Source organism: Peromyscus maniculatus, chromosome 10 (genome assembly GCF_049852395.1).
Source record: "Peromyscus maniculatus bairdii isolate BWxNUB_F1_BW_parent chromosome 10, HU_Pman_BW_mat_3.1, whole genome shotgun sequence".
NCBI classification, from domain to species: domain Eukaryota; kingdom Metazoa; phylum Chordata; class Mammalia; order Rodentia; family Cricetidae; genus Peromyscus; species Peromyscus maniculatus.
Genome location: NC_134861.1, coordinates 92,558,096 through 92,575,262, shown reverse-complemented (window position 1 = coordinate 92,575,262; position 17,167 = coordinate 92,558,096). Strand labels below are relative to the sequence as shown.

The following is a 17,167-nucleotide window of genomic DNA, read 5'->3' as shown; positions in this document are numbered from 1 at the left end:
TAGTTTTTCTTTTGTTAGTTATAACCTTTTGCCTTTTTTCTTTTTATTAAAATAGAAAAGGGGAAATGTGGTGATATTTTATTTGTATTGAAATGTTATTTTAATTTTATGTTAATAAATAAAGTTGCCCTGGGGTCAGAGCTATTAGAGCCATAGTAAGAGCATGGTGGTTAGAAGAGCTAGGTAGATTTCTGTGTGTTCAGGGATACAGCCAGTATTGGAGACATACGCCTTTAAGACCTGGAGGGCGGTGCTTACAGGCAGTGATGAGGCAGTCATGTGGTTGGGTTTACAACCAATGAGAAGGCAGAACAGAAAGATTATTTAAACAGGGACACAGGAAGTACCTCCCTCTCTCGGGGAAGCTAGGAGCACTGCAGGAGGTAAGATTTTATCTCTGAGCTCTGACCTCTCGGCTTTTCTCTTTTACCTTGGCTCTGTGTTTCTTATTTTAATAATACGATTGGTTACATCTACAAGCTAGGCTGGCTGGGGAGGACACCCAAGGATCTCCCTGTCTCCTTCTCCCAAGAACCAGGATTACAAATATGCACAGCCCACACCAAGCACTGTTTCTCCCCCAGTGCACTTAGGTGTGGAAAAGGAGAACTTGCCAGGAAGTGGAAGGACCTAGGCGGTTTATAGGAAGGACCTAGATGGTTTATAGAAGTCCAGCCCCAGCCTAGACGTGCAAGAGAGCCCGGCTCGCACCAAACCTCAGGGCGACAAGGCCCTATGAATGGTACTATCTGCCCAGATTACAAACTTCAGCCAAGCTACCGAGGAGTGAAAATGTACTTTTGTTTCTATTAATATGTATTAATTACACATGGTAGCAGGGACCACTGTGACATGCATATAACCATTTTTATCACATTCACCCACTGTCCTCTCTTGTCCCCCATCCCCTTCCTCTTATAGCTAGGCCCCTTTTCTACTGTCATGTCTTTTTTGGGGGGTAGGAGGGCTGCTCTCCCATTCTTTTTTTTTTTTTTTTTTTTGTGTGTGTGTGTGTGTCTGTGTGTGTGTGTGTGTGTACATGCATGTGCAGAGGGGATATGGTATCTGTGTGTGCTTGTGTGTATTACACGCCTTACTGTCTTGAAAGAGTCTCTCACTGAACTAGAACTCACTTGGGTTAGGACAGAAAGCTCCCAGAGCACACCTCTCTTCACTACAGCTATGATTTCAGGTAGATGCAGCCATACTTGGTTATGTGGGTCCTGGGGACCGGAACTCAGGTTCTCAGGACTGCACAGCAAGGGTGCTTCCCACTGAGCAAGCTCCCTAGCCCGGAACCCTTCCATGAGGGATGATTCAGACATCCAACAAGATACTACACATATGAGAACTACCCGAATGTGACTCTGAGCGGTCCCCCACAGCTCAGGCATCCCATCACTGGTCTCCATCAGGTGTTGCTAAGCTTGGGGAGGTTGTGGAACCTTCGGGAAAGAGGGCCTCCCTGGAAGGTGTGGGCTAGGACGGGGTACGGTCCAGGCCCGCTTTGGTCTCCTGTGCTTCCTGCTCTGTGACTGTGTGAGAGGTGACATGTGATCATGATGGTTCCATCCACTGGACTATGAGCAAAACCAAACCTCTCCAAACCGCTTAAAGCTGCTCCCTCTGGGTACTGCATCACAAAGACAACAAAAAGCCAGCTTCTTACCTAAAGTGACATCTGTGAGGAACAAGATGTTGTTGGTCAAGCACCCAATGCTATCTGCAATCTTGCGGTAACTCTCGCTCTCCACTTTGTGTCCAATCTTCGTATCAAAGTGGCCGTCAATAAGCTGAACAAGAGAATGAGGACTATTCAGTACAAATACACATGCAACATATCACACCCGTTCACTGCAGGCCTTCCCCTGAAATGCATGCCAGTCACAGTGACTTTATTCCATAAATGTTTGCTGAAAACGTAGCTAATGGAGAACTTTATGGAAGCTATAAAAGAACAAAGACTTTATGGTAATAAATACTTGGAAGAAATCTACTAATTCAACCTATGTTTTATCTGGTTGCCATTAGCATTGTTTTGTGCCCCAAATCACTTCAAATACGCATGCCCTACCACACTGTTTACATTCAAACTACTTAGACTGGGTTTTGCTCCAGATGAAAAAGAAGGCTGTGTCCAGGTGGCAGTGGCACATGCCTTTAATCCCAGCACTCAGAGGCAGAGGCAGGCGGATCTCTGTGAGTGTGAAGCCAGCCTGGACTACAGAGTGAGTTCCAAGACAGCCAAGGAAGTTACACAGAGAAACCTTGTCTCAAAAAAAGAAAAACAAAACAAAACAAACAAACAAAAACAACAAGAAGATTGTGACCATTAGCCTTCTGATCCTAGAATGAAAAGATGTCTAGCCGAGTGTACTGGCACATGCCTCTCATCACAGCAATTCTAGGCAAGCAGGAGATTCACTACCAAGGTCAGCCAGATTCACACAGCACAATTCAGGCCAGCCAGGGCTGCACACCCAGACCCTGCCTCAAAACACAAAGCGTGAAAAGATATCTGTAACCAGAACCTTTATTAATAGGTTATTACTCTGCTTTCAAGAAGGTTGCACTTTTCTTCCGAGACAGGATGACTAGAGCTGCGGCTGGCCTTGGACCTGAACTCCTGACCCTTGTGTCTCCGTCTCCCAAGCTAGGATACAAGTAAGCACAGGCACACCCAGCTTCGTTTCTAATTAACACATCTTGGAACACTACCCTTGAGGGCTTGGACCTAACTGGGATCAAATGCTTGCTAATTTACCCAGTAGTAATTAAAGTAAGTCCGTATTTAGCAGGTTCAGCTTTGACTGTCTGGATGTCTTTCGCCAACTAAAAACAAGTTTGACCATCAAAGACAGAAAGGCAATATTAAGGTTTGAGGTGGTTTCTGCTACGGCAGGCAGCCTAGGCTAGCTTCTGGGTGGTCCCCGTCCCCCCCTCCTAGTCACTGTAACAGCGCTGGGACGACAGTGCTGCTCCCAGTCTGACTTTTTAAATGGTCCCAGGCACTGAACTCAGGCCCTCGGGTTTCCTGGAAAGCACGTCTACCTGCTGAGCCGTCCACAGGCCCAGGGTTGGTTGGTTGGTTGGTTTTCTAACTATTAAAAAAGTTGAGACCGATTCTGCACACTTCTTTTCTCTATTTGCCGCCCCTGTAATCGGAGAATGCGACTTTTACTCCTGAAATCAGAAGGTAATTATCATGCCATAGGTATGTTGACCTTACTGTCTATCTCACTGAGTAGAGTCTGTCTGTACTTAGAAAATAGCCATCACTGATTAAAAGATCCCATTACTGGTTCGGTATCTGATATAAAAGACAAAAAGAATATATACTAAAACTAGAATATGGCACTATCCAAAACCAAAATGTACCCTACACACCCAATATGGACCCAGAAAATACTAATTTTAGAGATGGGGGTACAGCAACTGGCCTCCAGAAAGTTAAAGTTAGTTAGCCAAACTAACTCTGTTTAGTCAGTCCTTCCGGGGAGGGGAAGAGTTTCTTCTGATTTGCTGATTGTCTGAGTTGGTGTTTCTGTTGCTGGGAAGAGGCACCATGACCATGGCAACTCTTTTTTTCTCCTCCTCCTCCTCTTTTTTTCTTTTTTCAAGACAGGGTTTCTCAGTGTAGTTTTGGTGCTTGTCCCGGATCTCGCTCAGTAGCCCAGGCTGGCCTCGAACTCACAGAGATCCGCCTGGCTCTGACTACTCCTGGGTGCTGGGATTAGGCATGTGCCACCCCCGCCTGGCTCCATGGCAACTCTTATAAAGGAAAACAGTTCATTGAGGTGGTGGCTTAATTAATGTTTCAGAGGTTCAGTCCATTATCACCATGGCGGGAGCATGGCTTGAAATCTACGTTTTCTGAGTTTGTGTGTGCAGGTGCATGTGTGGTTGTGTCTGAGGAACAGCTAGAGAGCTCCTCCTCCACCACTCTCCACTTACGTTTTTAACATTATTATTAATTTTTTGTCTGCTGTGTTTGTGCGTAGGCCTGCTACAGAGGACAGCTTGGGGAAGTTGGTTTTCTTCTTCTGTGTGGGTGCCAGGGATCAAACTCAACTCACTAAGCCTGGAGGTGAGTGCCTTTACTCATGGACCCAACTCACCAAGCTTTCCCTATTTTTTGAGACCTGGTCTCTCCCTGACCCTGGAGGAAGCAAGCCCAAATGATCCTCCTGTCTCTGCACCCCCAATGCTGGCATGAGAAGCCCGTGCCGTGACGCTTGGCTTCTGCATGGTGCTGGGAATCAAACCCGGGTCCCCAGGCCTGCAGGGCAAGCACTTTACCAACTGAGCTGTTGTCCCGGCCCAGAACCCATTTTACACAAAGATTTCTGGTGATCCTTATACACAAGAAAAATGTAAGAGACTTCCAATTCAAAAGCTGGTACTACACAAAATATTTCTCCTGCTGAGAGCCAGTCAGAGCCAGGCACTCTCAGAGGCCCTGAGATAGCACGAAAGGAACCAAGCTCTGTCTTTGCCCACGCGCAGACTTGACAAGGTCCAATCCGGGGCTCAGAACAGGGCCTCAAAGTAGTTATGGTTTCTGATCCTGGGAACTTGGCTTTCCTGAGAGACTGGAGTCATCAGTCCCAAGGCCGATGTGCTCTGGCCCATCCAAGATAGCCTGTGTCCCCTGGGCAATGTGCCTGACTAACTTCCTGCTGGCTTTGTCCCATTCTCCCCCTTGCAAGCTGTAAGTAAGATGCGGCATTCTTAATGAACTTGCCTGTGGGAGCCATCCTCTTGTGCAGGACCTCCTGACCCCAAACTTTTCTGGCTTCTCCATCTTCTCATCCTCCGGTCACCTCTCTCTAAGGAACCTGTTACTGAAGAATGACCTGCTGGCCAAGGTCATTCATCCCTCTATAATGCACCCTCGGTTTTTCCACATCTTTTTACGACAGTAAGTACAATTGTCTAGCTGTCAATTTAGCTTATTTAGTAGATTTTTTTACTATTCAATATTTCATGCTTTGATAGAATCAAAACAAAGTAATCCCAGTGTGCTGGTTAGTTTTTGTCCACTTGACACAAACTAGAGTCATCTTTGAAGAAAAACCCTCAATTAAGGGACTGTCTCCATCAGGCTAGCCTCTGGGCATATCTGTGGAGAGCTGTCTTGGTTAATGACTAACGCAGGTGGTGCCACCCTTGGGCAGGTGGCCCTGGGCTGCATGAAAAAGCAGCCCTCCTTTGTGGTCTCCACATCAGTGCCTGTCTCCAGCTGCCCGCTCAAGTTCCTCCCTTAACTCCCCCAGATGACTTGATATGGATGTGGAAGCCAAAGAAATGCTCCCCCCACAACTCCGGTTGCTTTGGTCATAGTATTGATCACAGCAATAGCAAACAAAGTAGGACACCAAGTAAAGTAACCTACCTCAAGAATATCTCCTTCTGTGGAATGCCCAAAGAGCAGCTTCTGGGCCTCTACGCTCCCTGAAGAGTAGATGTACACCTTCATTCCAGCCTCTCTCCACCTTTTGACCGCTGGAACCACATCTGAGAAGAACCTGGAGGAAAATCAGCAAGTTACAAAGCAGAAACTCACCATCAGACAGTACATAGGTGCCGTATCTCTTTGCCCCGGCTCGAATGGTAACCTGAGAAGCAACTCCATGAAACAGGAAATCCCTGCGTTTCTAATGAACAGCCATTGGAGTTCCAGGATCACAGAGCAGAAGCAACAAGTTTGGTGGAGAGAAGAGTATTTGACAATAAAAAGCATGAAGAGATGAAGTAAGGAAGTAACCAGTGGGTAGAGAGACGGCTCAGTTAAAAGCACTTAGTCTTCTTGCAGAGGACCCTAGTTCCGTTCCCAGCACCCACATGGCGGCTCACAACTGCGGATAACTCCAGTTCCAGGGAATCCAATGCCCTCTTCTGACCTCCACGGGCACCAAGCATGTATGTGGTGTACTTACATACATGAAGACAAAAAACTTACACAAATAAATAAATAAATCTAAGAAAGTGACTATGTTTTAATTCTCAAGGAGCCAAAATAACATAAACAATATGTTACTTAATGGATGCAATTTGTTTATAAGAAAAGACTAATTTACCTTCACTGTGCTTTGAGAAGCCATGAAAATGCCTTCCTCTCAATTTTGCAAAGATTTATTTTAGTGTTTTTCTTGCATGTAAGAATATTTCTTGCATATACATAAGAACATACCCTGAAATTGCAATGCTTCCTTTGAAGGGCAGATCCTTGAAGCAGACATAAACATCTCATTTAACAAAACAAAGTACAAGAAATACATAAGAAACACAGGGCCGGGCAGTGGTGGCACACGCCTTTAATCCCAGCACTTGGGAGGCAGAGGCAGGTGGATCTCTGTGAGTTCCAGGCCAGCCTGGGCTACCAAGTGAGTTCCAGGAAAGGCACAAAGCTACATAGAGAAACCCTGCCTCGAAAAACCAAAAAAAAAAGAAACACAGGCAGCTGGAAATGGTCTTGAATCTGAGGATTTACATAAGGCAACTGACTAAAATCCTTTAAAAAATGAAAAGAATCTCCGAGGTCAGCTGGGTGTGGAAGCACACATCTACATTCCAGCACTGAGAAGGCTGATGCAGGAGAATGCCAGCTTGAAGCCACGCTGGGCGACACTGCCAGTCCAGGCCAGCTAGGAGATATATATATACATGATGAGACCCTATCTTTAATTTCTTTACAGTGTGTGTGTGTGTGTGTGTGTGTGTGTGAGTGTGTGTGTGCCTGCATGTACGTGCAAGTGCACACACCTGCACATCATAGCACACATATCAAGGTCAGAGGTCAATTTGCAAAAGTTGTTAATCTCCTTCCACAATGTAGATCCCGGGGACTGAACTCAGGCTGTCAGCCTCGGCTGCACTCGCCTTTGCTCACTGAGCCATCTCACCGGCCTGAGACTTATGCTTTGGTTTTCAACCTCAGCAGTACAATACTCAGCAGGAGGGCTGGCAGAAATCCCGTAACTGAGACTCAAAAAGCAGAAGTAACAGTGCCGGCGAGTGACCTCAAAGTCACATGACTTCACGGCCTTCTTACTTCGCTCTTTCTCTGATTTTACTATGTGTTTGAGTGTTTCGCATGCATAATGTACGTACGTGCCTAGTGACCGTGGCGGTCAGAAGTGGCACTGGGTGCCCCAGGACTGCTAACCGCTGAGCTCTCTCACTTCTCTCATCAGCCAGGAGCCGGCTGGGAGCAGCAGACCCACGGTGCCCTCACCGTGTGAATGCCACTGGTGTGCTGCAGGTTAACTGACCTGGCTGGCTCACAGAAGGCTCAGGAAGTCCAGCTCCCAAGTGCTGATACCACAGATGTACACCACACCAGGCTGAAGCTGCCACTTCAGGAAGCTGTTCTAAAATAGAACTAAAAGTCTTTCACCCACCCACAGAGCCCCAGATCTAGGGGACTAAGCTGAGTAAAATGATTCTGGAAAAAAGAAAACAAATCATATGTGCTACCATAAAAGCAATAATAATTTTATCTTTTTTTTTTTTTTTTTTTTTTTTTTTTCTGCGATAGGGTCTCTGTGTACGCTTGGTTTGCCTAGAACTCAGAGATCTGCCTGCCTCCTAAGTGCCAGGATTAAAGGCGTGTGCTAGCAACTTTATTTTTTACTAATTGTGCAACTCAGAAGGCAGAAAGGGGAACAGTGAGGGGTGTATGTGGACTGGGGCCTATGAAATGTTGTATCATTAGAGCACATACTCTGCCTTCATGCGGCCAGCTGTGAATGCCGCCTTCCACATGTGGCCCTGCAGTTGTTTGAGCGCTGTGGTCTTTCTGTCATGAGACATCTGCCAGTACACATTATCTACCACGGCCTGGATCATCTGCTGCAGATCATCCACTGCGTCTCCAGACGCCATAGGGATTGGAACAACCCCATCTAGGTGTGCATCTTCTTCAGCCTTTAAATCAGAAACAAATCAAGTTTATTTATGTGTACATCTAAAGAGCACTATACACATATGCTTGCACACACACATACACCCATGCATTCATGTATTTAAAAAAAGATACAATTTCTTAACTATCAATTATCCTGAGAACTGCTAAATATTATTCTTAAAGAAATGATCTAGCAAAAATGGATCACTAGGTAAAAAGCACTTGCCACTAAGCCTGAAGACCTGAGTTCAATCTCTGGGACCCACATGATCAAAAGGAGAGGAAAGAACTCTCTCAAGCTGTGCTCTGACTTCCACAAGTGTACACACAAATACCCACACACCCCTACACACACACCCCTAAAATAAATTCATATACAAGGACTTTGTAACAATGCGACGCATTATCTGAACATAAAATATGTATGTATGGAACCTTTGTTGAGACAATAAAAAAAATTGAGTATTTCAGAATAACCTCAAGTTATCCAGAAAACTCAGCAAACCCAAATACTGCATGATTCAATAGATGTTACAATTATTTCGAATCCTAACTTATCACCATAACTAAAAGACCCGTGGACAGCATTCTACAATCCGGTGTAGGAAAACTGCTGGTCAGGGCTGCACTACATGCAAGGTCTTTGCCACTGAATTCAGCACACCATGAGAAGAAAGTCCACGGACCGGATAGAGGGCGGCAGAGAGCAGCGTGCAGCTGGGCCAAGGTAAACTGGCTGAGAAGTCTGGAGGACGCAGGATGCGAGGACCCAGGAGCACTGTAAGGGGGTAGCTTCATGCCATGAGGTAGGACAGTAGAAAATGACAAGGGGCTAGCACTTTGTGACATTTATGAAATGTGATGGGACTGCACAAAACCTCGTGTATTCCACCAGAAAGGCTTCATTTTTCAAATACTCAAGGCTTTCACACAATTTAAATAGTTGCTGAAAGAAGCAATTCTGCAGACAACAAAGTGTCTTGACTTGCTTGTTTTACTACATGCTATGAACTGCTAGGCAGGTAAGTCCCTGCACTCCTATCCCCGGGATCCGGGGCGCTGACTGCCTGTGCGCTCACAGTGAACTGCTGGGCAGGTAAGTCACTGCAGCTCCCATCCCTGGGATCCGGGGTGCTGACTGCCTGTGCGCTCACAGCATGTCCTGAGTCTCCAGGCATCCTCCACTCTGAGACTCTGGGAATGTGGAAGGCGAGTCCTGACCTGTTTCCTCAGCAGGCTGACATCCTCCTGACATTCTTCCTCGTCCCAGTGTGTCTGCAGGTACTCCTTGACATTTTCTTTGATGTAAGGAAATAAAGTGTCCTGGGGGGAAAAAAGGCAAAATGAAGAAAAAAAGGAGTATTATTTTTTAAATTGCACCACATGATCTGTGTTTCATGATCTCACCTTAACTAACAAATTCAGCAATGGAAATCTCAATGGAAACTGCTGCTGTGGTCTCCTAGTGGGACACACAGGAGACTGTGAAACAGGTACACTAGACCAGGAACTGGCGAGCTGGTCCTGCTTCTATTTATGAAGTTTTGTTGAAATTCAGCCACAATCATTTACTTACAAATTCTCTGGCTATTTTGGGGCCACAGTGGCAGAGTTGAGACCATTTAGCCCACAAAGCCTAAAACCAGCTCCCCAGCCATTTCCACAAATCTGCTAACTCTCAGACTACACTGTCAGACCACGGAGTCTTTCTGTTTGCTCACTTTGCTTTTGTTTTGTTATTATTTATTTTTATTTTATGCGTATGGGGGTTTACCTTTGTACGTATGCCCACAGAGCATGTCAGATGCCCTGGAAATGGTTTTTTGGGGGAGGAGGGTTGTTTTGTTATATTTCACTGCTTAAGTTTGCTATGTAGTCCAGGCTAGCCTAGAACTCTCATCCTCCTGCCTTGGCCTAGTGAGTAATGGTACTATAGGCATAAACTACCATACCCAGCCAAGAAACTGAAGGGAAAGCTTGGGGAAAATGGTAACAGAACCAATCAGAGGTTCTAAAACTATTAACTCACAACCCTGGAGTGTTCCGAGACCTTCTGGGGAACCTGAAAAGTCAAGTACTTTCCTAGAACACTAAGATGTTGACATTGTCAATGATGATAAACTTTGATAGGTAAGTTAGCAGAGTGTCTAATTTAGCAATGGTTGCCAGTCACCTTCAGACAAGTTTCTGATCAATTTTAAGAGGTCACCTCCTTCTTTCCTTCCTTCCTTTTAGTTAGAGTATGCAGTGGGGTTTTCCACAGGCCATGGAGGTACCACAAAGACCAAATACAGATATAAGGACCCAGACATCAGGGCTGAAGAGATTGAGAGCTCTGGCTGCTCTTGGAGAGGACCCAGGTTCCAGTCCTAGCTCTCACATGATGGTTCACGACCACCTAACTCCAAGTACAGGGGATACACCCCCTCTTTGGGGGCACTGCATGCACACTGTACACACACATTCAGGTAAAACACTCATACACAGATAATAAACAAAAATTAAAGAATCCAGATATCTTCAATAACAGATGTTCGAGGGATGTACAAAAATGCTTTCCTTTTATTCAGCTTTAAATGTCACATCTAAATCAACCCCACCTTTCCCACGACACAGGGAACATCTCAGGAAAGAGCAGGCAGGAAGAGTGTCAGAGCCGGGGGACGGGAAGGGACTGGCACTGCTGTCCTCTGCACGGCCTGCAGTGGTCTGTACAAGATCAAGCCAGTCCAAGTTCCAGCATCGATGGGGGAAGGGTGTGCCAGAATCCACACCTAACAATGGACCTATGGGCTGCTGGCTGCCAGGGGGCAGGGAGCTCATTTTTCCTTGGGGATATGGCCACTGGCAGGTTGCTCCGTTCCAATTTCTGTTGCTGCGATAAAACATTCTGACCAAGACCAACTTAAGGGAGGAAGAAGGATTTATTTGGCTTATACTTCCAGGTCACAGTCCACTATAGTGCTGGCTAGTTTTATGTCAACTTGACACAAGCTAGAGTCATCAAAGAGGAGGAAAGCTCAATTGAGGAAATGCCTCCATAAGGTTTCGGCTGCAGGCAAGCCTGTAGGGCGTTTTCCTAGTGATTTACAAAGGAGGTCCCAGCCAATTGTGGGCGTTGCCATCTCTGGTGGTGGTCCTGGGTTCTATAAGAAAGCAGGTGGAGCAAGCCAGTGAGCAGCACTCCTCCATGGCCTCTACATCAGCTCCTGCCTCCAGGTTCCTGCCCTGCTTGAGTCCTGTTCTGACTTCCTTCTGAAGCCAAATCAACCCTTTCCTCCCCACCTTGCTTTTGGCCATGGCGTTTCATCACAGAACAGGAACCTGAGGGCAGGAACTCAAGCAGGAGCATGAAGCAAAATCCCTGGAGAAGGCTGTTCTGCAGGCTGTTTGCTGGCTTTCTTACACAGTCCAGGGTCGCGGCCAGGGATGGTGCTGTCCACAGTGAGCTGGGCACACCCCGTCAATGAGTAGTCAAGCCGGTCAGTCCCCTCGGGCCAATCTGATCTACACATTTACTCAAGCCGGGCTTTCCTCTCTGATGGCTCTAGGCTATGTCAAGTAGACAAGGCTAGCTAGGCTGGCCACACCCATTACCATGAGCACATAGGCAGCACTAAGTGGACCCAATGAGGTATTATTTTCTAAAGAGGAGAGAGAGAAGACAAATGTTGGGAGACTATAGAGTCCAGGATAGTTCAAGAAAAGAACTGGCCGGTGGTGGGGAGCCAGACCAATCCAAGACTTTTTTCAGAGGCCCTAATGAAAGGACAATGGGAAGCTTGGTTCAGTGTCCTTGTCTAGGAGACAGGAGTGTGGCTTCTGGGGACCCCCTCTTCCCCTGGGCTGTTGTTATCAGCCTAAGGCAGCTGAGTCTGAGATATCCTATGCGCTCTTTGCCAACACTGTCTGATTTGGCTCTCTGCTGACCTTGGCCATTTTTCTCTTGCAAACAGGATATATATGGTGCTGTACTTCTTAATAAACTTGCTTGGCATAAAACAAAGCTTGTGCAAGACCACCAGAGCCCAGCATTTACCCCCTGTCCCTGTCTTCTCATCCCCTGGCACCTCTCCATCAGGACTCCGTCACTGAACAACGGCCTGCTGGACCGGGTCAGGGTGGAAGTGACTAAAATTGTCTATGTATATTAATAGATAAAATATTGCTTAAAAATGTACTCTGCTAACACGTTTCCCCAAACAAGCATTTTTCATGCTGATATTCAAGTTAACAAAGTACTGAGGTTTACTGTTCTTATTTAAAATGAAAAGTCCTTAGCAGGGTGTGGTGGAGCATGGACTTCTATGAGTTCTAAGCCAGCCAAAGCTACACAGTGAGATCTTGTCTCAAAACAAAACAAAGTAAATAATAACAGTAATAATTAATAGGCTGGAGAGATGGCTCAGCTATTAAAAGACTGGCTCACAACCAAAAATATAATAATTAATAATGAAAAGTTCTCTACTGCTCAGTGTTAATTCCAATATGATAAATACATAAGTAGGACTAGAAGTTAAACAGATCAATCCAGAGTAATTTCCACACAAATACACCGTGATCAGAAAAGGTTCTCAGGCAAGGTGACCTTATCTACTCACTGTAAAAATTACAGGTTTTCAAATATCTCCACACCACACCAGAATAGTCAGAAGGCCCTGAAAAATATACAATCCTCTTCCTATTAGTTATGTAACTAGAAGAGGTATGGCAAGTTACACAGCACCAGCACATGCTGCCATCATGTGTGGAAACACAAACTCACACCTCTTCTGATCCCCACCTCCAGGACCAGCCTCCACCCAGCGTGCTGCGGGTAACACTGCCTGCTCTCCTCACTTGGCCTCCTCCATAGCTTTTGAACCACTGCACTGATAGATGTGTGTGCACGCACACACACACACTCACCATCATGCACACACACAAATACACATGGGTAGTGTGCAGAAACCTGAAGTTACTAGTAACAGCCATGGAATAAGGTTATGATAGCTAATAGTTAGATCAATATGAACAAAACTATCTTCTTGGTGTACATAGTTTTCCCTAAGACCAAAACAAAGGTTTGGGTATATAATTAGAAATCTAGGCCAGGCCATGGTAGCATACGCCTTTAATCCCAGCACTTGGGAGGCAGAGGCAGGCGGATCTCCGTAAGTTCGAGGCCAGCCCTGTCTACAGAGTGAGTTCCAGGACAGGCTCCAAAGCTACAAAGAGAAACCCTGTCTCGAAACAAAACAAAAGAAATCCAGGCAGGTGTGTGTAGTGCTGAGGGATGAGTCCAGGGCCTTGTACATAGTAGGAAAGACTCCACTATCGAGAACGCCCAAGTCTGAGAACTTAAAAATATATATAAAACCCAAAATCTAAGTACAACTCCCAAATGAAAATAACCAAGTTCTTCTGACCTTTTCATTACCTCCCTCACAATCCATTATCCACACTTTACCTACTCCAACAATGCAAAGAAGTCAGTCACTTGGACGTTCTCACAAGGCGTCCCAGTAAGACTCAGAGGCACACAGAACAGTGTGATAAGGTACATCCCAGCATACTTGACAGAGAAGCCTCCAATAAGCTCATGGAAATCACAAAAGCCAAGAGCCAAGCACCGCAGACATCTGCAAGTCCCTCTTATACTGACACTCTTCCTATTTCAAGTACGTCATTTTTCCGTTACGTTCCGCATCGCGCCTCTCTCTTTTCCTTCCTTTCCTCTGCTTACTCTCTCCCCTCCTCCAGCACATGCTCTGTGGTAGGACAGTAAACTGGTTCTGCTCTTGAGAACACCGCCTAACAAGGTGCTGCAGACAGCCACTCCTCTGGAGCAATGCATCAAGAAGGCTACAGGAATGTTTACTGCAGCGCTGGTAGGAACAGCAAAGGACCCGGAAGCTGCCTAGACCTTTAGCAACTGTAAAACAGTACACAGTCCACGTGGCGGGGGCTGCAAGTGCAGCACTCAGGAACCTCGGGAGGAGGACCAGGAGGAAGACCATCCCGGAGCATCCTCAGCGACACAGCGAGCTTCACTGCAGCCTCGTCACGTGAGACCCTGTCTCACAATCAGGAAACACTGCCCAGCCCTTGGAAGTGAATGTGCTAGTTACATTTATCGGCACAACTACAAAACAGAATGTACCTAGGGTCTCAGCTAAATGCAACATAGTTCTTTAAACTAAGATCTAAAACAAACATGGCGTGACAATCTTTGTGTGGGAGAAATTACAACAGCCTTTATTCTGGCCTCTTAAAGCACAGTCCACAATTACTAACAAACAAGCCAACTTATGATGCTTTTTTCTTCTATGGTCCTCCAAGGTTTTGCCTCCAACATTCCCAACTTCTAACAACTGGGAAGCCTTCCTAGAGAACAATGCAGGTTAGATTCTGGAATTGCCAGTAACTGAAAATTCACAAAATGACACAATGTTCTACAGTCCAATTTCCTATTGCCCACTTTGTTGGTACCAAAAACAACTCCTGACATGGCGCACACAGGAAGGTGCATGAAGTGCCTACGATTTCAGAATTCCAGGTCTCTGGCACCTGTTGGAGGATGTAAGAAGTAGACTCCAGGCTGGAGATGGACTTGTGCCTTTTCCTAGCTATGGAATTTATCTCCGCTGCTCCTCCGTTTCCTCACTGGCTACGTGGAAATGGTAACATGAGGCAAAGTCATGGCAGTAACCAGAGGTAGTTTATAGAAAGCACCTTGTACCTTAGTCATTACTGTATTCTCTAGCACAAATATTTGAACTACACACGGATCATCTCTGGCTCAGATTCCAGAGAGTAAATCATAAGCACAAGTGTGCAGGCCAGCATTTTGTCTTTCACAATACATTCGAGAAACCAACTCAACAGAGGAAATGCCTGTTTGGACTCATGGTTCTTGGAGTCTCATGACAAAGACTACAGGAAAGGCAGAACACCAGGGCCTCAGCCACATGTCACAGAGAAAGACTGCTAACCTCAGGGCAGCCAGGAAGCTGTGGGTAGAGTGGGGCATGGCCACCAGGGCCTCAGTATCCCCTCTTTAAGGGAATGCACCCAATGACTTCCTCCAGTGAGGATGCACACTCTGAGGTTTCCATCACCTCCCAACAGCACTGGGTGGTTTGAAGGACAATGGTCCCCACAGCTCAGAAACCTGGATGCCTGGACCCCAGTGGGTGGACTGTTTAAAAGGATGGGGAGAGGTGGCCTTATTGGGGGAGGAAGTACAGAGTAGGGGTAAGCGCTGATGTTTCAAAAGACACCATCACGACATAAGGGATTTCTTTTTCTTTTTCTTTTATGGGTGTTTTACCTTTTAACACAAAATTAAAATGGTCTTTTAATAAAAACCCAGAACCAGATATTGGGGTAAATGCTGAAAGATCAGAAACAAAGGATCTAGCCACAGCCAACTCTTACCTTCAGGACTCCTCAGCCTGAAAAAGCTTCTTCTAGCCAAAAGACCTCTAGCAGAAAAGCTTTAGTTCCTGTCTCCTAGCACCTTACCTACCTTTCTTTGCCCAGCCATATCACTTCCTTCCTAGTGCTGGGATTAAAAGCGTGTGGTTCCCAAGTACTGGGATTAAAGGTGTGTGCCACCACTGCCTGGCTCTGTTTCTCTCCTAGCCCGAGTCAATCTCATTCCAGGGTAGCTTTGAACTCACAGAGATCAAGATGGATGTCTGCCTCCCGAGTGCTAGGATTAAAGGTGTGCGCCACCACCGCCTGACCTCTATGTTTAATCTAATGGCTTGTTCTGTTCTCTGATCTTCAGGCAAATTTTATTAGGCTACACGATGTATCACCACATACCTACATGTACATCTGTGCATCACATGCATACAATGTACTTGGAGGCCGGAGAGGGCATCAGGTTCCTTGGAACTAGAGTTATAGTCAATTGTGAGCCATCATGTGGGTGCTGGGAATCAAGCGTAGGTCCTCAGGAAGGTCAGACAGCATTCTTCACTTATGCACCATCTCTCCAGCCCCAAAGGATATAAGCTCTTAGTTACTGCTCCAGCACCATGCCTGTCCGCCTTGCTGCCAAGCTCCCTGCTGTGATGGTCATGGACTCACCCTCTTAAACCAGAGGCAAGTCCCCAGTTAAATGCTTTCTTCTATAAGTTGCTGTGGTGTCTCTTCACAGCAACAGAGCAGTAACTAAGACACACCCCGGCTGGGGACGAGGCCTGTAACACAGGAGCTTGTGGGGAATGTTCAAGCACAGCAACCTCATCCATCCAACATTCACCAAAGGCCAATAATGCAGCCACTCTTCTCAGAGAACTCCCAGAGATGAGGTGCAAAAGGTAAAACAATTCTAAACGTTTGGAGAAAGCTTGAAAAGCTAGAGACTATTTAAAACAGCCTCTCATCCATCCACCCCATCTTCACCTCTAAAGCCTCCCCATCCCCATGCACTGGATAAACACAAGGCTAGAATACAGTATAAGGAGAAAAACACCCAGAACATTCACACCGTCTAGTGACAATGTATTAGCTGTCTGTCCTACTTGGGTGAGAAGGTATTACCGCACGGCAGAAAAATACATACACAATTCATCCATTCTTTGAACACACGGTGAGTTTCCATCTAACACAAAAAGTCTTTAAGGAACTTACAAAAATGGCCAATAATTACATCATAGTGTGACAGATATCATTACACACATATAAGAATGCTCTAGAACACGCTTTTTAAAGCTAGCAGTAGGGCTGGGGATGCACATGGTTGGGGTGTAAGAGGCCCTGGGCTCCATCCTCAGCTCCACTAAAAATAAGTGTATGTGTGTACATATGGGAGCTGGAAAAAATGGTCGAGTGGTTAACAACACACATTGTCCTTTCCAGAAGACCTGAGTTCAATTCCCAGAGCCCATGTTAGGCTACTCTATAACTACAGCTCTAGATGTGATGCCTCTGGATTCCATACACCCTCTCTCTCTCTCCCTTTCTCTCTCTCCCAGGCGGGCGCATGCACGCACACGCACGCACGATTCATACACCCTCTCTCACACACACCACACCATTCATACACCCTCTCCCCCCACATGTGTACACACATACACACACTATTAAAAATAAAAGAAAGGGGGGCTGGCTGGCTGGCTCTGGGTGAAGGCACTTGCCACCAAATCCAGTACCCTGGGACCCCTATGGTGGGAGGAGAGAACCGGCTCCACCAGGGACCCTCTAACACATACATGCAAAGTACACACATAGAATAAAAAATTAACATACGCCGGGCGGTGGTGG

General features: G+C 46.1%; 1 protein-coding gene across 3 annotated transcripts in view; it reads right to left on the bottom strand.

Annotated features, from left to right (window-relative positions):
* The window catches only part of Enoph1 (enolase-phosphatase 1), a 41,280-nt gene that overhangs the window by 11,190 nt on the left and 12,923 nt on the right, over window positions 1–17,167 (bottom strand). For all 3 annotated transcript variants that reach the window (XM_076546714.1, XM_006975378.4, XM_076546713.1), the window contains exons 2-5: window positions 9,131–9,232; window positions 7,727–7,929; window positions 5,396–5,528; window positions 1,670–1,793 (exon numbers count right to left, since the gene is read on the bottom strand). In XM_076546714.1, coding sequence (XP_076402829.1) covers window positions 1,670–1,793; window positions 5,396–5,528; window positions 7,727–7,887 — 418 coding nt within the window. In that variant the 5' untranslated portion in view covers window positions 7,888–7,929; window positions 9,131–9,232. The remainder of the gene's footprint in view (window positions 1–1,669; window positions 1,794–5,395; window positions 5,529–7,726; window positions 7,930–9,130; window positions 9,233–17,167) is intronic.